The 25,192-nt window shown below is 42.9% G+C and overlaps 1 protein-coding gene across 6 annotated transcripts in view; it reads left to right on the top strand.

Moving 5' to 3' along the window:
• ADAMTS17 (ADAM metallopeptidase with thrombospondin type 1 motif 17) overlaps positions 1-25,192 on the top strand; it is a 343,518-nt gene that overhangs the window by 173,457 nt on the left and 144,869 nt on the right. For all 6 annotated transcript variants that reach the window (XR_008299007.1, XM_027067938.2, XM_027067937.2 and 3 more), the window contains exon 10: positions 2,075-2,225. Coding sequence is in view for 5 of the 6 variants with exons in the window: in XM_027067938.2 (XP_026923739.1) it covers positions 2,075-2,225 (151 nt within the window). In the remaining variant the exon portion in view is untranslated. The remainder of the gene's footprint in view (positions 1-2,074; positions 2,226-25,192) is intronic.

Raw genomic sequence — 25,192 nt, 5'->3', positions numbered from 1 at the left:
ATCAGGCTCCGCCCCCACTCTCAAAAAAAAAAAGTAATAAAAAATATAAAAAAATGTTTCTAAACAAGTGCTTCCAGAAGACATAATAATAATTGAGGTCTTAGCAAGTGTGGGAAAGAGAAATGAATCACTTAGAACTCTGATCTGGCCTAAAGAGGTGGTCAGTGCAGAGTCTCCTATATCTGGCCAAAACTTCCTCCCACGTGTGCATCTGCTAGGATGCTGGGCACCCAGCTGCTACTCGTAAATGCATTATTGATTGACAGAATATCAGCACAGTGACCAGGACTTGAAAAGAACCCCATTTCGTTTCTCTGCAGTACTTTGATTCTGAGTGGACACCACCATAGCAGTGTCCTTGGCTGCTATAGAAAAAGTCACTTCCTTAATGCTCAGCCTGCTTCCCTTGATAGGGGGCACACTTGCTGGGGAGCGGGGCTTGCTCACCTCCCCCCTCACATGTAAGGATGGACTGTGTTTATCTTGCTGCCACCTTCTTTCCAGAATATATTTGCATCATTCCACTTGTAGATTGCTACAGAAGAGCTGGCCGTCTGATTTCAGACCTTCGTCAAACAAAGTCTTTGCTCAGGTACCATAAGGATCCCTTAGTGTCAAGACCTCAGGGATAAACTTACAGATTGACGGGTAGACCCCGATCACTTCCGTACTTAGTTGTATTCATCCGTCCACCACATGGAGATGGAAGGAACTGAGTCTTACCTGCATACGGAGCTTTACAGTTCAGTAACACATTAAAGTACCCCCGTGAATTCGGGATGCAGAAGCCGGGCATCACTCTGCCTTCTGTCCCTATCCTGGGTCTTCTTTCATGATATTTCCTGTGGGTGGAAAAATTATGTGCTACACAAGGCTTAAAAACGGATTCATTAGTTTTAATAGCGTCTATTTCTTCCTGAGTACTTGTTATCACAGAATCTCCGTGAAATGTTGTTGTAAGCCTCTTGACATTGTTTCATTTTCCCCAGAAGGGTCAGTGAAACAAGGCAGGATATTTTCATTTGCTCATATACACATTGCTGGTCCCACCGCCTTTCTTAAAGTGTCGTGTGTGTCTGAGCCCGGGGGAGGTGGCCAGCGTCGGCCTGTGTATACTTGCGTGCAACTCTCTTCTTCAAGAATCTTGGGGTGAGGCTGGGTTTCCTTTCTACTACCATCTGCCTTGCTTTTGGGAATTGAAAAACAAAAGCATTCAAATATTTAACCTCCTAAGGGAGCCACAGGCTCTTAGCCCCCAATTCAGTTTTTCAGAGTTGTTCTCAACATCTGTGAATGTTTCCATCGTGGTGGAAATCCTGACCTCCTTTGCAGATCGTGCCTCCAGCCAGTTTTTACTGAGGGCAGAATGTGTGCTCAGGTAGGACACCTAGACCAGTCAGCTGCCATGGCCTGACACAGGCTCTCCAAGAGAGTCCGCAGAGTTGGAAATAAGCACTTTGTTTTTTATTCAAAATAAAGGAAAAATGACCCTAGCTTCTATTTTTTTCCTTATTCATGATAATTTTGCTCAAAAATGTATTCTTTTGTTTTAATGTTTATTTATTTAATGGAAAGATAGGAAGCAGGAGAGGGGTAGAGAGAGAGGGGAAGAGAGAGAATCCCAAGCAGACACCACAGCTGTCATCACAGAGCCGTACGCGGAGCTCAAACCCACGAACTGTGAGATCATGACCTGAGCCAAAACCAAGAGGCCAAAACCATGAGTCGGATACTTAACCAACTGAGCCACCCAGGCACCCCTTAAAGATGTATTCGAAGAAAATACTGTGGGAATCGATTTCAGAAATAGATTTTCACCCAAGAAAGCTCAAACTTGAGAAAAGTACGTTAGCCTCACGGGGTGTTATTCCCAGGCCCTTTCCTAGTTGCTAAGCCCTCATTGTCTTTGTAGTAAAGATCTGCATTTGGCCAGGTAGAAAAAGAGTCCAGTGCCTGGGTCATCTTCCCATACATAATTCGGAGATGCGTCCTTCTCCCCTTCTCTTGAGTGACAAATCAAAACAAAAACCTGGGAAGTAGCCTTATAAGTCAACTAGCCCCTTGGCTCTTTCAGGTCGAAAGTCAGCACCTGTTTGCTGGTCACAGACCCCAGGAGCCAGCATGCGGTGCGTCTCCCTCACAAGCTGCCAGGCATGCACTACAGTGCCAACGAGCAATGCCAGATCCTGTTTGGCACCAATGCCACCTTCTGCAGAAACATGGAGGTAAGCAGCCGCGGGAGGACCGGCTCGGGATGGAGCGTCTGGCTTCTGTTGGAGGACACAGGTATCCATACTCCACACACACACGTGCACACGTATATGCACGCACCCGTTCGCTTACCCTGACGTGCGTTTACGTACGCCCTCGCGGGCATTTGCATACGTGCACCTGTAGAGAGCCACACGTGCGCACATGCACACATGCAGTTACATGCGTGCATAGACACACTTCCACACACAGGAAGCTTTTTTTTTTTTTTTTTTTTTAAGTTGATTGATTCTGAGAGAGGGAAAGAGCGAGCAGGGGAGTGGCAAAGAGAGAGGGAGAGAGAGAATCCCAAGTGGGCTCCGCATTGTCAGTGCAGAGCTCACACAGGGCTCGAACTCACAAACCGTGAGATCATGACCTGAGCCAAAGTCGGAAGCTCGACTGACGGAGCCACCCAGGCGCCCCTGTCCTAAGGCTTCTAAACATGTGTGAGCCCGATGAGCCGTCACCACAGATTCCCTGGGTTGCTGTCCGCAGTATACAGATGGTAACGCCAAGCCTCAGAGATTCAGCGGTCATTTGAAATGGCTTGGTTAGCAGGTAGTAGAGCAGGGATTTGACTCGGGTCTGTTCACCCCCAGAGCACACACTTTCCCCACCATGCTGTTGACAGCAGGCCGTGGCTTGGCCACTTTCGTGGGTGCGGGTGCTGGGGTAGAGGCGCCAGGACCTGGGGCAGCACAGTCTCCATGCCGTGGACCAGGTGGAGGCCACAGCAACCTGCGTTGGCAGTTGGCTCAGGTCGAGGAGCAGAGCCTGTGCCATTCTGGAGCAGAAGGACAGAAGCAGAACTAGCTGGGAATATGTGGGACTCAGGAGCCACCCAGTGGCAGTTGGCCTGAGGGAGGGCTCTCCAAGTGCTGGAGCTCAAGATGGCATCTGGTCCCAGGGAGGGAGGCTGGAGGGCTGGCCACGTTCTCCGAGCGAGACCCCAGCCCAGGGCAAGACCATCTCCAAGATAGACACACCAGGGACTGTGCCTCTAGAATGTGACCCTGGGGTCGCAGCCAGCAGAACGAGTCAGCCTGGACCGCGGGAGGCAGGAGGCGGCCTCTTGAGAGCTTCCTGGCTATGTGGGAGTTGGTCTGGGAAATCAGGGTGGAGTCCCCAGTCCATCGTTTGGGGTGCAGAAACCCCCAAACCAGGCTAGCACCTCCTGCTAGCTGTTTCCCTAAAGGGCATTTGTGCCCAGCGTTGTCCTCCCCCATTGCCCTGCGGAGGTGCCAGCAAGGGTCCCGTCTAGGCTGAGTAATGGAGAGCTGAGTCCCACTTTACACCCCTGTGCCTTGTATCTTCTGCCCAGCAGCAGCAGGGTTGAAGGACGCCTCTCTGAGGAGATGCAGTGGGCCCCAGGACTCGATCATCCCCGGCTGTCTGCCCCTGGTGCCTGATGTGCCCACCATCAGCCTCGGCCATTAAGACTCTCCTTCACATACCATATGCCAGCCAGGAGGCACCCTGTCTACCCTTCCCAGCCTTCAGTCCTTTAAAGTACCTGCTGATGCAGAACCATCAGAAAGGGCGGTTTCAAAGGGTCGGATGGTGTGGTGACAGCACGAAATCCATGTGATTAAAACCCCAGGGGAGGACCCTAAGCATTCAGGAAGAGTAGAAACGTCCTGGACTCCTGGGGTGGAGAAGAGGGAAGTGCCCAGCTGAGTCATGGGACACAGAGCAGCCACTCTGCCCACCATGGAGCCTTCTCGGGGCTGGTGGGTTGTTGCAGGCCAGGCTGTATTTGCCCTACCGGGGGCAGGATGGATGGGGAGTTACGGAAAGTGGGGCAGAGACTGCCTCCTCCCTGAGAGCTGCAGCCACGTTTGCCTTTTAGGAGCCAATTGCACACCAATTGAGCCAGGAGGGACAGGAGGGGGGAGGTGCCTATGCTAGGGGCTCATGATTTCCCAGGCAAAGAGAGTACATGGAGAGTGAATAGGAAGGGTCAGCTTCCCATGTACTGTCACATGAAACCCTGACTGCAACCCTTGAGGCAGAGGCTTTGAGCCCCATTTAACAGATGAGAAGACAGAGGCTAGGAGAGGTTAGGCAGTGGGCTGAGATCACCCAGCCAGGAAAGAATGGGCTGCAGAGTGAGCCCAGGTGTGTCTATTACTGAAGGAGAAAAGGAAAGCTACATATAGTCATTCAAACACAGACCCCAAAGGGGAGGAAGGTGACCTGGTATTTTATTTTACTCTGCTAGCATCATTTTGCTAGAAGACAGTGAAAATGTCAACAAGTAATGATCAGCTCAGCTGTGCCACTTTTTATCCTCCCTAGAAGCTCAAGATACAATTACATAAAGTGAAATCTTCTTATTTTGTAAGTTACAGGGAAGCTGAACATTTTATTCCCACACCTCACCAGGAACCACAAAATATGTTCTCATCCTTGCCTTTTCCTGAGAGTTTCACCAGTACTAAAAAATAAAATGGGCATTTTTCTCCCCCTGGTACCTAGCGGGAGCGATTCTTTAGGGGAGTGAAAGAGCACCTGTTAGCACGGCTGACTTAGATGGCCAGTAGCCTCAGGGAAGCTGGCAGAAATTGTCCTGCTTGCGAGGCTAGGGTGCCTCCTTCATTGTGAATCTCACAGATGGAGGTAACTTCATACAAATGCACAGGAGGCAGTGTCGGAGAACAGAGAGACAGAAGGCCAGCTGGGAACCAAGAACTTTGGAAGTGCTGTCCCTAGGCCTGGGACACACCATATGACCCAAAGCCAAACCAAGGCAGCACCCCGCTGTGGGATTCTAAGGCTTGTCTTATCATCAATTTCCTCGTGTTGTACCTTTACGGGTCCATGTTTCAGTCAGTGTTCAGTCTAACAGGAGAGCGTATATACGTCGTATTATTCCTTTCTTGTTCCCGTGTAACACTGACTCTTTGATGCTGGCATGAGTCCTTCTTCTTCCTGGTCCTCATTTCCTTCTGCACTCCCCTTCCCCTACTCCGTTCCAGTTGAATTGCCTTTCCACTCTTTCTTGAACCTGGAAGGCATGCTCCTAGCAAGGCCACTTTGCTTCATGCCGGCTGTTTCCTCTGCCTGGACGCTCTTCTCCCACTTGTCCCCGTGACTAAGTCCCTCATCTTTTTTCTTTCTTTCTTTTTTTTTTTTTTTTTTGATTTTGTTTTTTTCCGAGGTAACCTTCTCAAGGAGGCCTGCCCTGACCTGCTATTTAAAATTTCAACTGGGTAATCCTCCCCCATCCACTCTTAGAGCACCCAGGACTCCTGATTCCCTAAGGGAAAGCCCTGTATTCATAAACTTAACCCTTTTTAGATTTATTTATTTTTGAGAGAGAGAGAAAAATCAGGGGACATGCAGAGAGCGGGGTGGGGGGGACAGAGGAAAAGAAGCAGGCTCTGTGCTGACAGCAGAGAGTCCCATATGAGGCTTGAACTCACCAACTGCAAGATCATGACCTGAGCTGAAGTCGGGCACTTAACTGACTGAACCACCCAGGCACCCCCGTAAACGTAGCATGTTTCAATATGCTGTATAATTCATTTGTTTGTCATGACTACTGATAATCTCCCTCTTCTGGATTATAAACCTTTCAAGGGCAGGAATTTTACTTTTGCTCCCCAGTGTTTTCCACCTACCTTGGTCAGTGCCTGGCACATAGTAGGTGCTCAGTAACTATGTTTTGATCTGGGATCCATCCATAACCCTAAACAGAAAATTTAAGTTCTTATGTGACTTTATCCAACCACTGATGACCCTGTGGGCAAGCTGAGTTGAGGAAAAACTGTTAGAGACCTCCCTGTATAATTATATCGATTCTCTAAGCCTCAGTTCACCATCTGGTTCACCGGCGTACATGTAAGACTCTGTCAAATATCTTGCAGGGGTCAATACAGATCTGTCCTGTGGCTTCCTCCCAGGGCAAGAAACTGTCCAAAGCAGCACAGCAGATCTGATAGTGACTGACTACAGGCTGGTTCCTAGTGACCACCTCTGTGTGTCTCTTTCTTTGTGTACTAGTGCCCTCATTGGTAAAAATCCAAGGCTCCTGGTGAGTTAATTAATACACATAAGGCGCTGAGAACTGGGTCTGTCACAATGCCAGCACCCAAAGTTTTGAGCTGATATGTACGTTATTATTACCTTTCTGGATAACACTGATTCCCATCCGTTGGAGCACAGAACTAATCTGTCTGTGTACATCTCTTAGATCAGCATTTCTCTGTATTGAACTTCTGAGAGCCATGGAAAATTAAGCATTATGTAAGAACTGTACTCATTTGGTAGCCAGAGACATCCAGAACCAATCAGAAAGGTCTTTTAATCCAGTGCCACACAGGTCTTTATAACCATTATTATTCTTTAATGCCCTTGAGGATTAAAGTGGATCTCACATTATAAAATGATCATGGTTGCAATGTTGCCTTTAAATTTCTTATCTTGACTTCTGCCTTTGGCCAAGACAAAGTAAAAGGGGCCAGATTTACCCTCCCACCTGAAGCAACTGAGAAATCCAATGAACTGTATGTAACAGTGATTTTTCATGACATTGCACATCAAGCAAGGAAGAATTATGATCCTTGAGAGATGTGAAGCACATAGGCTGAGCCCCCTAGTTGTCCTGGCTTACTGCCTGGATGGTCTCCAGGCTGTGACACAGGGAGGGAGAACTGAGAAGAAGCAAGTCTTCTTGAGTTGAAGAAACAGAGCTGGGAGTACAAGTTCACAGAGCAGAGTACCATAGAAGAGAGAGTTTTATAAAAAGAGAACCTCAGAAATCTGCACAAGACCTCTATCAATCTTCAGCTTAGTACTCAGCAATGTATGTGTGAGAAAACTACCCAAGGCCAGGAAAAGAACCATCTGAAAATGTTAGAGGTACAACCTCTGGAGCTCACTTAAATGTGCATAAGGGTGTTGCATCAGTAGCATGGCAAAATTCGCCCTATACCGAATGCTGATCAGTGCCACCTACGTAAGTTTATAAGCAAAATCTGAAAAAAATAAATGGTTTCCAGGTGACGTAACCAAGTCCTAGAACAAAGCTCAAAAATATTTGTAGAAATACAAAACCATCCAGCACTCAATAAAATAAAATTCACAATGTCTAGCATCAAATAAAAAATTAGGCCTTCAAAGGAGCAAAAAAATATATCCATAATGAGGATAAAAATAAATCAGAACTGACCAAGAAAGACACAGATGATAGCATTAACAGACCACAGGGCATTAAAATAGTAATTATCAGGTCCCAGGTTCAAGAAGGTAGCAGAAAGATTTAACACATTAAGTAGAGATATGGAAGATATAAAACAGATCCCAAGGAAACTTCTAGAAATGAAAACTACACTGTTGGAGATGAAAGAGATTCTGCATGAGGTTGGTGGGAAATGAGAGATTGTAGAAGAAATGATTGGTGAACTTGAGGACAAAGTGATTGAAACTATCCAAAATGAAACACAAGGAGAAAAAAATATGGACAAGAAAAAGAAGATGGCATCCGTGATCTGTGGGTCTTTAAGTGGCCTAATACATATGCAGTTGACACCCCAAAAGGAGATGAGAGAGAATAAGGACAAAAATAATGTTTGAAGAAACAATGGCTAAAAAAAATTCCAAACTTGATGAAAATGATAATCCCACATATCCAAGAAGCTCAGTGAACCCCAAGCACAAGAAACACAAAGAAATCCAGACCAGCACTTATCATAATCCAACTGCTTAAAAGTAATGATAAAGAGAACGTCTTAAAAGTGCCAGAGGAAAAAACGTTATGAACACATAAACAGAGGTAAAGAAGATAGTGTATTTCTCATTCAAAACAATGTAAGCAGAAAAGACGCCGAGCCGCATCTTTAAAGTGCTGAGAGAAGGGACACCTTGGTGGCTCTGTCGGTTAAGCAACCAACTCTTGGTTTTGGCCCAGGTCGTGATCTCACTGTTTCGTGGGTTCAAGCCTCATATCGGGCTCTGTGCTGGCAGTGTGGAGACTGCTTGGGATTCTCTCCCTCTCCCTCTCTGCCCCTCCCCCACTCACGCTCTCTCTGTCTCAAAATAAATAAACTTAAAAAAAGAAAATAATAAATAAAGTACTGAGGGGAAAGAAAAACCTGTCACATTAGAAGTTTACACCCAGCAAAAATCTCTTTCAGAAATTAAGGTGAAATGGAGTCTTTTTATGATGCAAAAGCGGAAAACCTGAAATGTCTCTGGCCAACCCATGTTAGAAGAAATGTTAGAGGGACAGCTGAGTGGCTCAGTCAGTTAAGCATCCAACTTTGGCTCAGGTCATGACCTCCCAGTTTGTGGGTTTGAACCCTGCATCGGGCTCTGTGCTGACAGCTCAGAGCCTGGATCCTGCTTCAGATTCTGTGTCTCCCTCCCTCTCTCTCTGCCCCTCCCCTGCTTGTGCTCTGTGTCTGTCTCTCAAAAATAAATGTAAAGAAAGAAATTAAAAAAAAAAAATAAAGGAAGTCTTTCAGGCAGAACAAAGGAATGAAGAACCCTGGAAGTAGTGACTGTATGGGTGAATATATGATATATTTAAATATGTTCAAATGTCTTTAAAAAGGATCACTGATCATTTAAACAACTGTCTTACAAAAAAAAAAAAATAAGAATATAGTCATGGTACATAGCCAGCGTCCTAATCCCCAGAACCTGTGAGCTTTATCGTATATGACAAAAAGGTTAAAGATCTTGAGATGGGGACATTTCCTGGATTATCTGGGTGGCCTGATGTAATGAGAAGGGTCCTTACTAAGGGGGAAGCAGGAATCAGAATAGGTAGGAGGAGACATGATAGCCAAAATGAGAGGTGGGGGTCATGCAAGGAGAGGCCATAAACTAAGGAGAGCAAGGGAGTCTCTAGAAGCTAGAAGTTCAGAGAAACAAATTCTCCCCTTGGAGCCTCCAGATGGAACCAGCGCTGTTAAAACCTTTACTTAAGCCCAGTGAGACTGATTTTGGACTTCAAACTCTAGAACCGTACAATGAGACATTGGTGTTATTTTAAGCCACTGTGTTTATGGCAATGTTTTTTAGAGAAGTTGGAAACACTAATAGCTTTGCCATAGAAAACCAATACAGTAATGCAGAGTTTATAACATATGTAAATGTAAAATGTGTGATATACACACAAAAGACCAGAATGGGAGAAAATGGTCATATACTATTGTAAGGTCTTTATGCTATGTATGAGGTGGAATAATTGCACATAAAGACAGACTGTGATAAGTTAAAGATATATAATACCAACTGTAAATCAACCAATAAAGAACACAGCAAAAGTATAGCTAATAAGCCAACAAAAAAAAAAAAAAAAAACAAAATGTGAGCATATATCACTTATCCCTGTGACCCCTTAAGTATATTAGAACTGATTATGTAAAGGTGAATTATAAGTCCATAGACATTTATATTCCATTATGCTAAGAAGCTGTTGCAATTTACATTAGGGCCCATGACCTGTTCTATTTAGATGTGGGTCTCCTCGTAGCCCCGTGCTCATCCCATGTCTCCAGCTGTCGACTTCTTCACAATAATCACACCCATGACGTCATGACACGTCAAGGTATCTCTGGTTATTTCAGAGGCAATTCTCAACAAAATTCTGTGTATCACAAGGCCCCCTTTAATAGGAAAAAAAAAAATTACTACTTACTAGATACCATGAAAAAGAAAGAAAAACACTCCAAGCCAGGAAGTTTAGAAGAATGAATATCACAAAGCCATTAAAACTCCAGAACTCTGGGGGTGCCTGACTGGCTCAGTCGGTTAAGCATCTGACTTTAGCTCAGGTCATGATCTCATGGTTTGTGAGTACAAGCCACACGTTGGGCTCTGTGCTGATAGCTAGAGCCTGGAACCTGCTTCGGATTCTGTGTCTCCCTCTCTCTGCTGCTCCCCCGCTCATACTCTGTCTCTCAAAAATAAATAAACATTCAAAAAAACAAAAAACCCTCCAGAAATCTAAAGGAATCTCTCCCTTTACAAACTGCATTCATGCATGGCAGTGGGAACGTTGTCCATGTTCTCAGGTCCTGGCTCCCTCAAAGACTTTAGATGGCGAGAAGTTCATTGGCAAGCCCCTCAGCTGGCATTCCTGTGCAGAGCAGTAGGGGGTTAGGTTGGAAAAAGACCTACACATCAATGAGACAAATAGGGTGTGTGTATCTTTTATCTTAGAAATTCCTAGAACTTTAAGCCTATCACACAAAAGAAAATAATAATGAAATGTAACAGAGGTTGGAAACTGCCAAGGGAATGAAACCATGAAACACATCAGTGCCGAGGAGTTGAACATTTTCTTTTTTGCTTTCTGGAATATGGACCCATAAAAATAAGAAGAGAAGGAACTGGAGAGATTATATTTTGAGGAAAATACTAACCCATGACTCCTGGTGGGAAGAGTTTTCATTTTGCTTCTGCCTTTTATGAGGAACAAAAGCTTATCCCTGGCAGAAGGTAGAGGCCTGTCGTCCCAAGAGGACTGTGTTTCTCATGAACACATCTTTATTATCGTGTGGAAGCAGGGGTTCTGAACCAGGGTCTGCAGATTGATTTCAGAAGGTTTGTGAACAAGGATCATGAAACTTTACATATTTTGTTATCTTCAATCTGTAACTGAAACGACTACGGTTAAACCATGAACAACACAGATGTGAACTCTGTGAATCCACTTATGTATGGATTTTTTTTTTTTATAAATCCAGTATAGCACTATGACTGTACTTTCTCCTACGATTTTCTTAACGTGTTCTTTTACTTCCAGTAAATTTCCTGTAAGACTACAGTATGTAATACATGTAACATACAAAATATGTGGTAATCAACTATTTGTGTGATTGGTAAGGACTCCAACAGTAAGCTGTTAGTAGTTCGAAAGTTATATGTGGATTTTTGTTGGTGTTGAGATTGGCATCCTTATGCCTGTGCTGTTCAGTGATCGGCTGTATTTCCTTCAACCGTAGATGTTGGCAGGAAGCCACAGCAGGGTTAGCAGTACCCGTGACTGTCTCGTGATTAGGACTCACAGATCTTTTCATATTGTGTGACAGTTGTAGCTGCTATCTCAAATTATTATTTACACTCACCACTACTTTATTTTTTATTACACCAATTTATTTCTTTATTAATTTATTTTTTAAATTTAAATCCAAGTTAGTTAACATACTGTGTAATAATGATTTCGGGAATAGGATTCAGTGATTCATCAGTTACACATAACACCCAGTGCTCATCCCAACAAGTGCCCTCCTTAATGCCAGTCAGCCGTTTAGCCCATCCCCCCCCAAACACCCCACCAGCAACCCTCAGTTTGTTCTCTGTTATTTAAGAGTCTCTCGTGGTTTGTCTCCCTGTCTGTTTTTATCTTATTGTCGCTTCCCTTCCCCTATGTTCATCAGTTTTGTTTCTTAAATTCTACATATGAGTGAAATCATGTATTTGTCTTTCTCTGATGGACTTAATTCGCTTAGCATAATACCCTCTAGTTCCATCCACGTTGTTGCAAATGGTAAGATTTCATTCCATTCCATGGAAGTAATATTCCATTGTATATATACACCACATCTTCTTTATCCATTCATTAGTCGATGGACATTGGGCTCTTTCCATACTTTGGCTATTGTTGATTGTGCGGCTATAAACATCGGGGTGCATGTGCCTCTCTGAATCAGCATTTTTGTATCCTTGACCTACTAGTGCAATTGCTGGGTCATAGGGTAGTTCTATTTTTAACTTCCTGAGGAAACTCCATACTGTTTTCCAGAGCAGTTGCACTAGTTTGCGTTCCCACCAGAAGTGCAAAAGCATTCCCCTTTCTCCACATCCTTGCCAACATCTGTTGTTTCCTGAGTTGTCAATGTTAGCCATTCTGACAGGTGTGAGGTGGTATCTCATTGTGGTTTTGTCACCTCTACTTTAAAATTACAGGGACGTCTGGGTGGCTCACTCGGATAAGCATCCAACTTCGGCTCAGGTCATGAATCCACAGTTCATGAGTTCGAGCCCCATGTCAGGCTCTGTGCTGCCAGCTCAGATCCTGGAGCCTGCTTCGGATTCTGTGTCTCCCTCTCTCTCTGCCACTCCCCCACTCACACTCTGTCCTCTCTCTCTCTCTCTCTCTCAAAAGTAAATACTAAAAAAATTAAAATTACAGGGGCACTAGGTGGCTCAGTCGGTTGAGTGTCCAATTCTTGATTTTGATTTTGGCTCAGGTCTTGATCCCAGGGTCGTGAGATAGAGCCCCATGTTGTGCTATACGCTGAGCATGGAGCCTGTTTAAAATTATCTCTCTCTCTCTCTCTCTCCCCCTCCCTCCCTCCCTCCCTCCCTCTCCCCTCCCCCTCCCTCTGCCCCTCTCCCCTGCTCGCTTGTGTGCTTCCTCTCCCCTCTCCCTACTCCCTCTCAAATGAAAAAAAAAGGAAGAAAAATATTTGAAATTATGGTGGTTATTAGACCCATGGCTAGATCTTCTTAGGTAACGTGCTGACAAAGAAATACATACATGTTACAATATTACGAACTGGTATTTATTCTTGTATTTCGAATTATAGTTAAATTTGTTTCCTTGGCAATCTTGTGAATTTTATAATAATGCACTGACAAATATTGTTCTGAAAAGGTGTTTATAGGCTCCCCAGGTGCCTCGTAGCACAAGGCCAGGTGCCCAGCACTAGGCATGTCAGGCCCCCGTCTCTCCCCAACAGGAAATGCTAGCTTGCCCTGAGCTATTTTACTCTTTAGATGGAATTTCAAATACACAACCTCCTGACTGGGTCTTTGTATATGTTCTTCAACACAATTCATGGCCATTTTAAGGTCAAACTTAAAAGCCATTTCCTCTGTCAAGGGCATAGGGTAAATAACTTCATAAAAATGATTGCTTTGGGAACAGCCTCGCTTCAAATATTAACCAGGTTTCTTGCCTTCTTAAATATTTGCATACCAGAGAACCAAGAAAAATTAAAATATAGTCCATTTTCATGTCTAGGGCCCTGGAGATCCCCCCACCATCACCATTACATCTGCAAAATGCTGGTATTGTAAGCCTCAAAGCTGTCTATGGAAATATGAACTACCAAAAAAAAAAAATTGGCATCAATAGCTGGCATTTGTTGCAGTAATTATTGGCAAATATAGCTGTCTCCTCTTTTAGCCAATGGTAATGTGATGTTTTTAATTCAATAAAGCATTTCAAGAAAGTCCAAACACAAAAGTTATAAACATTGGATGGTAAATATTTATGACAAAGGGGAAATGAACTTTATGCAATTAGCCCAATCCATCTTTTTTATGATTACAAGTTCCTCCTGTCTTGGTCAGGAAAGTCACTGGAAATCAAAGTCACTATGTAACAAGCCTTTAAAGCTGTTGAGTCTCAGATATCCTGGAAGGTGCAGCAGAGGGTAGGAAAGGCAAACGTAGGCATCACCAACTGAAAGAAAGACTATGACATTGCTCCCGGAGACAGAGCAAGAAATAGGGAGCTCGGGCAACGTTCCGACAATGATCACAGCCTCATAAAGCCCTCACTTCTTTCCAGCATGAAAGATATTTGTCTATGCCCCCTCATCACCCCGGTTCCTGGAGATTCAGAGTTGAAAGATGCTATGTAATGACCACTCATCCCTTTACCGGACAAGCTTCTCGGCAGCATGTTCTGCCATCATTGCCCTGAAGCCCGTGCCTGACTGCCCTACCTGGAAAGGAAGGTAGTTCTGGGAAATGATGAACACCAGCCTTATAACTGACTTGAGCAAAGGTGTGCCTACATGTCATGGCATTTGCACTGGCCTAAGATGTGCATGTCATGCTATTTTTTTAAGTATTGAGCACAGAAGCCATAGGCCAATTGTTTCAGGAAGGCGAGAGTGTCTAGAATGGTGATAGACATTCGAGGGTATTATGTGTTCTTTTCTACCTATTGTTTGCTCCTTCGTTCTTCCCATTTAGTTCTCTTGGCCTGTAAGTACAGGGTGGCGGTTCTGTTCATAACGCACAATGGTTCAGAAGGGAGCCTCCCAAGTCAGGCACCCAGGGTCATGTCTAGCCTCTGCCTCTTCAGCAAGTTACACGGTCTCTTCTGCCTCAGTTTTCTAGTCTGCAAAATGGGGAAAATAGCTCTGCTTAAACATCATAGGGTTATTACGAGGGCTAAGTAACAAATGAGTTAGAGTGCTTAGGACGTAGTATACACTCAGGAAAGGTTAGCTAGTACCATTTTTTCCATCCTGGAGCCAGTGGTAGTGGAGCAGATTATGTAGCTGGCAGTCTTGTTGGCCGGCTTTTCTTTTCTGCATCTTTCCTTGTGTTGTCCTTTCCGTTCCTCCTGCTACCCTGGAAGCCCCAGGAGTTGCTCTCCAGCATCAGTATCTCTCTCTTGGCACATCCCCAGGCCCCAGGATGGAAGAGCTCTTTGCAGACTTTCCCAGATCCCATAGAGATTCTCACAGGCATCTTAATGGCTAGAGACCCCTGTGGGGTCCAGGAAGCTCAGGGTGTCACATTCCATCTGGAACTACAGTGCTCTTTTCTCTGATGTTGGTCACTTCTAATCCTGGCGGGTCATTAGAAGCTCCTCCCAAGAATGTCAGAAGTTGTAACAGCCGACGCCAGATCTTGGGCCTTTGAATCTCTGGAAGACTACTTCCCCGGTGGATCTCACACTCAGCTGGGCTTGGGAACTGCTGACTTAAATGAAACCTGCCCCTTTAATGCTGCATACCTGGCCGGAGTGGGCAGCTGGCCGGAACCAGAGCCTCGCCCTGCTGCTCTCAGACAGACAGAGCCGCGCAGTAGGACGTTGGGTGGGGTGCCAGGTTGAAAGCTGTCCTGCCTGCCTCAGTCTCAGCCTACTGCCCAGCATCTGCAGCCTCTCTCAAAACTGTTGGGCTTTGGCAGCAGATGGCCCCAATTTTCCAGAAGTGTTTGGAAGTTTACAGTAGACTGCCTCCTCAGAGAGCTCTCCAGACTTTGCAAGTTGTGTGTTATCTGCCATTTCTTGCCCACCCCCCCCCCATCTACACCCCTTGCCAGGAGCGTGACCGGGTGCCCTGACCCTGCCTTCGCCCGGCAGCGTCCCCCCTCCCCACCCGCCCTACACACAAAGTGACCCCAGCCAGGTGACCATCTCTGCAGCCCACAGGACATGGAAGGAGTGACCAACCTCAGGACTCAGGGAGCCTTCCAGAAGTGGGGCTGGCATGCCAGCCTGGGGGAGGACTTCAAACTGCAGTAGTACTTGTGGAAAATTTGGATTTAGTAACTTTTTCTTCGTCCAGCTCTTATTGTATCTCCCTTTTGGCTTGTGTTATCAGCAACACATTTCTGAGGCTTTTTACATAACCATTGCCTTCAGTATTGCTTTGAGACAGAGCTCTTCTCCAAACACTCAGTGGGTGCCCAGTGGAGGGAGAGGATCAAAACAGCCTTCCCAGCACTTAATACGGACCACCGCCAGTTGAAGAAAAATGGCAAAGCCTTGAGTGCAGGAGCAGTGCTGTCTTCCGAGGGACTCAGACCTTGCCTTGTTTTCCTTCCAGGGGAAGGAAGCTGGGCATTGGCTCGTTTGTCCTGCAGACGCTTGAGTAATTCTGCTGCAAAATGTAGTTGATGCTTAAGTGTAGCCAGGGAGGTAACAGATGCTAGAACCAGACAGCTGTTTCATTTTCCTTGTTCTTTGCCCCCGACAGTGGCTTTCCACTGCTGTTTGATCTGCTTTGGTTTGGTTTTGAGGGTTTTTTTGTTCATTCTGTTTTGCTTTCCCATCTGACTTTATTTCCCTCTTTTTTTTCCCCCTATAAAAATTTATTCTTTCCCAGTTTACCAAAAAGTTTAAAATCCAGGACAGGATAAAATCCTGTGTATTACAAACACAATTCTCCCTTATCCCTCTTATCCAGGAGTTGGTCTTGAGCAGAGTGTCCTGCTTTTGGGTGCAGGAGCAGGGAAAACCTGTGTGCCCCCACCCCTGATGTGGCTTCAGTGGCTGTACGTTTCCTTTGAGCCAAGACTATGTTGCCTGGCAATGCTTGCAAATGCAACATTGTGGGCGGAGGTCCCAGAGCATTCCATTCTCCTGCAAACACAAGACGATGATGGGCATTCCTGCCTGGTTGGTGCAGAGGATGCGAGGTTGCAGGGGGAGGAAGCAGAAGAGGAAATTGGGAGCCATCAAGAGACAGTATCATAGCCAGTGAATAACGAGTATGTGTTGTAGGGCCAGGAGATGTCCCAGCTCTGCAGTCCCAGTCTGCAAAGTGTGACTTATGACAGTTTCTGTCTCTCAAGGTTGGTGTGAGTAGTAATGAAGTACTTAGCTTAATGCCTGATCTCCGAAAGTGCTTAGAATACGACAGCTCTTCCCTCACACTGTCAAAGCTGTGCATTCCCTCACTAGTGAATGTATTTGTTCGTTCATTCATTCATGCGTTCATTTGCTCATTCAGCAAAGCTTTTTTGGGGTATGTTCAATGTGCTTCCAGACATGTGCCAGCTAATGCAGTGAGGAGGCACTAAAACACAGCCGGTGCCCCCTGGGAGATCGTGATGGAGGGGAACCAAGTGGGTAGGAGGTGAGACACATAGGGTGGTCACTCAGCAGTTGAGTGTGGAATGCGTATTGAACCCAGATGGGTGCTTGCTGGTTGGAATAGAGGAGAGGAGGGAAGACTTCACAAAGATGGGGCTCCTGGATTTGGCCTTGAAGAATACAAAGGATGATTTCATGGCTCTCTCTTATTTACTTCACTTCTGGTTCCTTCCCCGGACTGAGCTGTGTGAGGGCAGGCAGCAGGTGATGCTTACTGTTCACTTCTCCAGTGTGGCATGGTGCAGTCTGCAGGGAGGTGGGCCTGGACGAGGGGCCGGGAGGGCTCTCCCAGCAGAAGCAGCAGCCTGGGCAGGGGCACAGAGGAGCTGTGGGATGTGGGTAGTCAGGTGCAGTTAGCGCAGGGGTGCGCGGAGGCAGCAGGCAGAGGAGAGGGGCAGGAATGAAGTGAAGAGTGGGGCTATGTCGTACGGGTTTTCAGTGAGTGGCGGGATGGGTTCAGTTGAGATCTGTGTCTTCAAAAAGATTTTGCAGCCATATTGAGCCCGAGGAAGACTGCATTCACAAGACCTGCAGGAAATGACTGCATTTGTCCAGATGAGAGAGGACGAGGACTTGAATGAGGCAGTGGCATTGAAGATGAAAAGAAAGAATTCACTCTGGAAAAGCCACATTGCCAATCTTTGAATTTGTCTCATCAGTGCTTTGTAAATAGGCATGTGGGTACTAGATAATTATAGCAAGACCATCTCTACCACAGATGCTTGGTTATCAGTGTGACGGGAATGAATTTGTTTTCTGAATAAGAAATCTATGCACAAGGTGTGAAATTCAAAATTTGTATGTTTGCATATTTGCTTTCCCCTTTTTCATACAAATATTTGCATCCTACCATACTGTTGCGTATCTTTTTTTCCTCTTAACTACGCTTTAGAGTTGTTCAGTACCAGTGTAAATAGAGTTGCCACATCTTCCCCCCCCCCACCTTTACTACAGATTGTGTTATTTTTTTAACTTTTTGTTGGGAGGTAGCTTTAGACTTAAGAAGAGTTACAAAACTAGTCCAGAAAGCATATGCCTTTCCCCCAGCTTCCTTCTGTGTCAGCATCTTACAGAATCATAGAATCATTATCAAAACCAGGTTGTTAATCCCAGTACAATGTTATTCACTAAAGTGCACGCAGATTTCACTGCTTTTCCCACCAATGTCCTTCTTTCTGTACTGGCATCCTGTTTTTATTTAGTTGTCCTGTCTCTCAGTCTCCTCCGGTCTGTGGTAGTTCCTTGGTCTCTGTCTCTCATGACCTCATCACTTGAACAGTACTAGTCAATTACGTTTGCAATTTGGGTTTATCTGATGTTTCCTCATGATGATATTGAGGCGATGCATTATTGGGAAGGGGCCCACCATACATCTTATGGCAGTGGTGCCCCCTTATCTGCAGTTTTGCTTTCCATGGTTTCAGTTACCCACAGTCAACCGCGGTCTGAAGAGGATGACCCTTCTGACATGTGGTCAGAAGGGCACCCGTAGCCTCTCATTATGTCACAATGCCCACATCATGAAGTCATGATGTTCCTTTATCTCATCACGTGGGCATTTTATCATCTCACATCCATCACATGAAGAAGAAGGGTGAGTACAATAAGATATTTTGAGAGAGAGAGGCTACATTCACATAACTTTTATTACAGTATATTTTTATAATTGTTCTGTTTTGCCAATGTTCTCTCTCTCTTACTGTGCCTAATTTATAAATTAAGCTTTGTCATAGGGATGTACATACGGGAAATAACAGTATGTATAAGGGTCCATAGGGTTAGTATTGTCCATAGTTTCAGGCATCCCCTGGGGGTCATGGAACACATCCCCTATGGATAAAGGGGGACTGCCATACTGGTGATGTTAACCTTGGTCACCTGGCTAAGGTGTTTTGGAGGATTCTCCACTGTAACTTACTTTTTTTTTTTTTTTTTTGTCATTACCAGTGAGTTTATCTGTAGTTTCCTGACCTCAGCACTCTTCACATCTGGGCCAGACCATTCTTTGCGGTGGGGCTTATGCACTATAGGATATTTAGCAACGTCATTAGCTTCTTCCACTATAAGTCAGGGGCCTCCCCTAGTTGTGACAACCAAAAAATGTCTTCACACATTGTCAAATATCTTGCAGGGGGGCAAAATCACCCCTAATTGAGAACCATTAATCTACAATATAAATGCCTACAAGTGGATAAAAGGCTATTTTTGCATGTATGTAATTTTTGGAGTTTTATTCACCTATGTATAACACAACATGAAACACAGAAAAGTTCAAATCCTAAGTGTACAGTTACATTCTTGTGTGTGTGTGTATGTGTGTGTGTGTGTGTGTGTGTGTGTGTGTTTATAAACTGAACGCACCGGTATAACCTACACACAGCATTTCTGGGGCACCTGGGTGACTCAGTTGGTTAAGCATCTGTTGATTTTGGCTCAGGTCATGATCTCATAGTTTGTGGGATTGAGCCCCCATTGGGCTCTGTGCTGATGTTGCGGAGCCTGCTTGGGATTCTCTCTTTGCCTCTCTCTCTGCGCCTCCCTAACTCATGCTCACATATATGCTCTCTCTCTCTCAAAAGAAATAAACATTAAAAAAATAAATACAGCATTTCTTCAATTCCAGAAGCTTCCCTAAAGTTCCCTTCTACTCTGTAACCCTCAGCAATAATCACTCTTTCCTTTTTTTTTTTAATTTTTTAATGTTTTTATTCATTTGTGAGAGACAGAGAGAGAGAGAGAGAGAGAGAGAGAGAGAGAGAGAGAGAGAGAGAGCGCGCTAGCGGGGGAGGGGCAGAGAGAGAGGGAGACACAGAATCTGAAGGAGACTCCAGGCTCTGAGCTGTCAACACAGAGCTGGATGCGGGGCTCAAACCCACACACTGTGAGATCATGACTTGGGCTGAAATCAGACACTTAACTGACTGAGCCACCCGGGTACCCTCACTGTTTTTCTTTGTGACCCCACAGATTAATTTTGCCTGTCTTTGAACTCTAGATGAAATTATGTACATGCCTCAGTCCTTGATAGATATTGTCAGATTGCTCTCCAAAGAGGCTTCTCTATTTACACTCTCATAAACAACATATGGAAGTGCCTGTTTTCCCATATCTGCTTAGCCTCTCAGGTCTTTGCCAATCTGAGCATTTAGGAAATGAGTCTTGCAGGTTAAATGACACTTTCTTTATTGATGCGTTTGAGCATTTTTTTCATATATTAAAAAACCAGTTGGGTTGTCTTTTCTGTGGACTGTCTTTTTAAATCTTTTGGATTATTGATTTTTTTTAGTGATTTGTTGGAAATTTTATAGATTAAGGAAATTGGCCCTTTAGATGAAATATGAGTTACAGATTTTTTTTGATGTTTGTTTTTTACTTTTTTAAAATCATTTTATGTCAAGCAGAAGTATATGTGTGTGTGTGTGTGTGTGTGTGTGTGTCTGTGTGTATGTAAAGTTAAATATATCAATATCTTTAGTCTTCTGGCTTTTATGTCATGGTTTGAAAGGTCTTTCCCATTCCTAAATTGTAAATAAACTTAATTTGTATCGTATCTTCTAGTACTTTTATGATTTCATTTTTATGTTTAAATCCTTAATACAGCCATCATTTATTTTAGTGTAAGGTGTGAGGTAGGGATCCAACCTCAGTTGGTTTCCAGATGGCCCCTCAGGTGGCTCCATACCATTTACTGATTAATTCATATCTCCCCATAAATTCTAAATGCCATCTTTATAATACATTATACTTCTTTATTTCTCATTTAAAAAATATATTTCTGGATTTCCCAGCCTGTTCCACTGATATAATCATGTACCTCTTAATATTTACATGGCCATTATTTTATATTTTAATGCACTAACCATATGCTTTTTCACAGTTTTCCAGGCTATTATTTGTTTGTTTCTTCATATGGTCTTTAGAATCTGCTTGTTTAGTTCCAAATTATGTTGGTATTTTAAATTCAATTATATTACTTTAGAGACTAACTCAGGGAAAAATAATACCTTTATACTTTTGAGTTTTCCTACATAGTATTTCTTTACATCCATTCAAGACATCCTCCCTCCCTCAAGGAAATTTAAAATTTTTCTTTATGTATATTTTATAAGTTTCTTAATATATTTATTTCTATAGTATATTTTTTCTATTTTAATGGTGTCTTTTATTCCATTATATCTTTTATTTTATTTTTTATTTTTTAAAATTTACATCCAAATTAGTTATCATATAGCGCAACAATGATTTCAGGAGTAGATTCCTTAGTGCCCCTTACCCATTTAGCCCATCCCCCCTCCCACAACCCCTCCCGTAACCCTCAGTTTGTTCTCCATATTTATGAGCCTCTTCTGTTTTGTCCCCTTCCCTGTTTTTATATTATTTTTGTTTCCCTTCCCTTAGGTTCATCTGTTTTGTCTCGTAAAGTCCTCATATGAGTGAAGTCATGATTTTTGTCTTCCTCTGACTAATTTCGCTTAGCATAATACCCTCCAGTTCCATCCATGTAGTTGCAAATGGCAAGATTTCATTCTTTTTGATTGCTGAGTAATACTCTGTTGTGTGTGTGTGTGTGTATATACATACACACACACAGACACACACACACACCCCCCCCACATCATCTTTATCCATTCATCCATTGATGGACATTTGGGATCTTTCTATACTTTGGCTATTGTCGATAGTGCTGCTATAAACACGGAGGTGCATGTGTCCCTTCGAAACAGCACACCTGTATCCTGTGGATAAATACCTAGTAGTGCAATTGCTGGGTCGTAGGGTAGTTCTATTTTTAGTTTTTTGAGGAACCTCCATACTGTTTTCCAGAGTGGCTGCACCAGCTTGCAATCCCATATTCCATTATATCTTTAAAACTGGTTGTATTTGATATTTATAACTTTGATTACTGTATTTTCATTTTATGTCCAGCCATCTGACTGAATTCTTCTAGAGATTATAATAGTTCTTTAATTGAGTCATTTGGGTTTTTAGTTATATAATTCTATATTAGCCCCTAATTCTCTCTCTCATCTAAAATAAAAAGTGTGATAATATCCATTCTTTTCTCATCTAAAATAAAAACAGTGTAATAATATACATTCTATACATCAGAAGCATTAATGAGAAATTCTTCTGATGTTTCTCCATGAGATAGGTATTTATCAAGTGAAGAAAGTATCCATTTATTTATATTGTTAAGAACTTTAATAAGAGGTTATGATTAAATTTTAGTAAATGTCTTCTCTGCATCCATAATGAGGAATGGATGAGTTCTGTCTTTGAATTATTAATGTGGCAAATTATATTAGCAGATTTTCTAATATTAAACCATCTTCAGGTTCTCAGAGTAAAGCTTTCTTGGTCATGGTGCATGCTTCACTTTTATTTAGGGCTTTTACAGTAGCGTTCATAAATGAGTTTGGTATGAAGCTTTTCTCCTTTCTTGCCCTGTTCAGTTTGGTTTCAAAGTCATATTGATTAATACAAAGAATAAGGAAAGCTTTCCCTCCTTTTGTATGCCATTAAACAGTTTGAATGCATTGGTATTATCTGTTTCTTAAAGATTAAATAGAATCCCCCTATGGAAAATACTGCTAAGAAACCATCTGGGCCAGAGGTTTTCAGAAAGGGTAGCTCATTGGCAAGCTTCCCTAGGTCTTCTGTATTAACTAGTCTGTATACATTTTTAGTCTATTCTCAACAATAGATCTATTAATTTATATGCTGTTAGGAAATCATCTCATCTTAAGCTTATGTAATAGAATTGAGCTCAGTGATCACTGATTATTTTTTTTAATTTCCCTTACATTTTGATTATTTTCTTTCCTTCTTTCTTTCCTCCTTTCCTTTCTTTTCTCTCTCTTTCTTTTCTTTCTTTCTTTCTTTCTTTCTTTCTTTCTTTCTTTCTTTCTTTCTTTCTTTCTTTCTTTCCTTCCTCCCTTCCTTCCTTCCTTCCTTCCTTCCTTCCTTCCTTCTTTTTCTATTATTCCTGCTTTCTCCCCTTTTTCTTAAATAGATTAACTAGCGGTTTATCCCATTTATTTTTCCCCCAAAGAGCCAACTCCTATTTGCCTATTGTTTTTCTTCTTCCTAAATAATAAATTTCTCCTTTCCTCATCATTAATTTATTCTGCTTTCTTATAGATTTATATTTTCCTCTTTCAAACTTTTTCAAATGGATACTTAATTTATTTTCCTTCTTGTCTATGAGTATTTGAGACTCTTCCTTCATTTGTCATGATATCTAGCACTTCACCTCCATTATTTTCTTTATCATTTGCAACTTTCATTATGACTTTCCCATTAGCCCAAGAATTGTTTCAAATGACATCCTGTGATTTTTGCTGCATTATATGGATGCAAAGCAAGCTGGTAGTTTCATCAAATGTACAAGAGGAGGGCGTTACACTTACAGTATGAGTAGCAGGAGGAGGGGTTGTTGGGCTGTAATAGAAGACTGCCCCCCACTAAGTATGGGAACTCATTATTCTATATGATACATGTTCTATGTCAGCTATTTTCTTCTCAAATACTTCCTCTCTCCCATTCTTTCTATTCTCTCCTTCTGGGACTATGATTAGATACATACATCAGTACTTTTCTTTCTTATCTCTTAACCCATTTTTTTTTTTTTTAGTATTTCCCAATTCCTTTTCTTTCCATACTGTACTGTGTATAATTTATTCACATCTATTTTCCAGTCACTCATTCTGTCTTTCAATGATGTCAGAATCTACTGCTTTTCTTCAACAATTATACATTCAGTTTTTAAAAGGTTCTTTCTAGTTTCTTTTTCAGATTAGCCTGGTCATACTCAATAGTATCTTCCTGTATGTGATCTCATCTTCTGGTTCTTTAAACATTTTATAGATATTCTATATTCTGTATCTGATCATTCTGTTATCTAAACACTTTGAAAGTTTAAGTCTTGTGTTTGTGTCTTCCGCCAGCTGTCATTCATGTTTCCATGTTTCATTTTAAGTTTACTTTTATTGACTACCACCATGGAATTGTGAGAGGCTGAATGGTGATTTGCTTTCCTTCAGAGAGAATTTATATTTGTCTCAACCAAAGCCGGGGATGTCACCAATCCTTCCAGATTCCAGACTTACTCTCCCAGCTGTAGTATCAAGATCATTGCTGGCCCTCAAGGGAATGCACCTCTTCTATGTGCTTACCCCCAGATTGGACTATGTTGTATGTATGTACAGATATAGCTATGTGTGTATTTTGTGTTTGCTTTCTTGAATAGTTCCTTCTGGTTAGCGCAGCAATAAGGATATTTTATTACAATACCTCACTGCTTTTGTAATGGATGAGCAGCCCTGCCTCCCACAGACTATTTGGTCTGACATTTGCTGGAAGCAAAAGGTGCCTTAGGCCAACTTCTATCTATTTTACTGTATCCTAATTCCTCGAGCATGATAAAATAGATGAATTTCTACCTTCAAACCCCTTCTTTCCATTCCCTCTACCCCCCAATTTAATTATTTTCTTAATGGTTAACATTTTACCTTTAAAAGCTCTTATATCTCCGTTACTATATTTATCTGTTATGTTTTGTTACTCCCCCAGCCAAAAACGATAAAGAAATTGATGTATATGGACAATCTCATAAAACCTTCTTTTCTAGCCTGTTCTTATACCTATATTATTTCTGCCTCATCTTAGCTTATAGCCTCTGCGTTCTGTTGTCTAACTTCAGTCCCCACGTTTCAGTCAATGTCTTTGATCCATGTTCACTTCTAATCCTTGGGTTTTCCCCTCATTTCTCTGCTCACTGAATTTCATCCTCTAGTATTGTCTCCCAAAAAAGATCCAGCTCTTTATAGGTTTGAAAATAATTTTCCGTTACCTAAATATTTGGGCAACACTTCAGTTGCTAGAAGTTGCTTGGGTTACATTTTCTTTCCTTGTGTCTTTCTGAGCATTGTTCCATTGCCTTCCAGCATTGAGGGCTGCCGTGGAGAAATCTGCATGTAGCCTGATACCTTTTCCCATTATCAGTGACTTGGTCTTTTTGCCTGGCTGCCTAAAATATTTTTTGCTTTATCTCTGAAATCCAGTAACTTTTATCAGGACATGCCTCCGTGTTCATGATTCTTCGCCATTTTCCCTGGAACAAGGATTTGCTTTTTAATCTGAGACTGAGGTATTCTTTCATTTCAGGATAGGGTCTTGAATTTATATACATTTTTTAATGTTTATTTATTTTTTGAGAGAGAGAGAGACAGCATGAGCAAGGGAGGGGCAGAGAGAGATGGAGACAAAGAAGCCCAAGCAGGCTCCACACTGTTAGCACAGAGCCCTACACGGGGCTTGAACTCACAAACCGCGAGATCATGACCTAAGCCGAAGTCA

Source organism: Acinonyx jubatus, chromosome B3 (genome assembly GCF_027475565.1).
Source record: "Acinonyx jubatus isolate Ajub_Pintada_27869175 chromosome B3, VMU_Ajub_asm_v1.0, whole genome shotgun sequence".
Taxonomy (NCBI): Eukaryota; Metazoa; Chordata; class Mammalia; order Carnivora; family Felidae; genus Acinonyx; species Acinonyx jubatus.
This window is presented reverse-complemented; position numbering and strand designations above follow the sequence as displayed.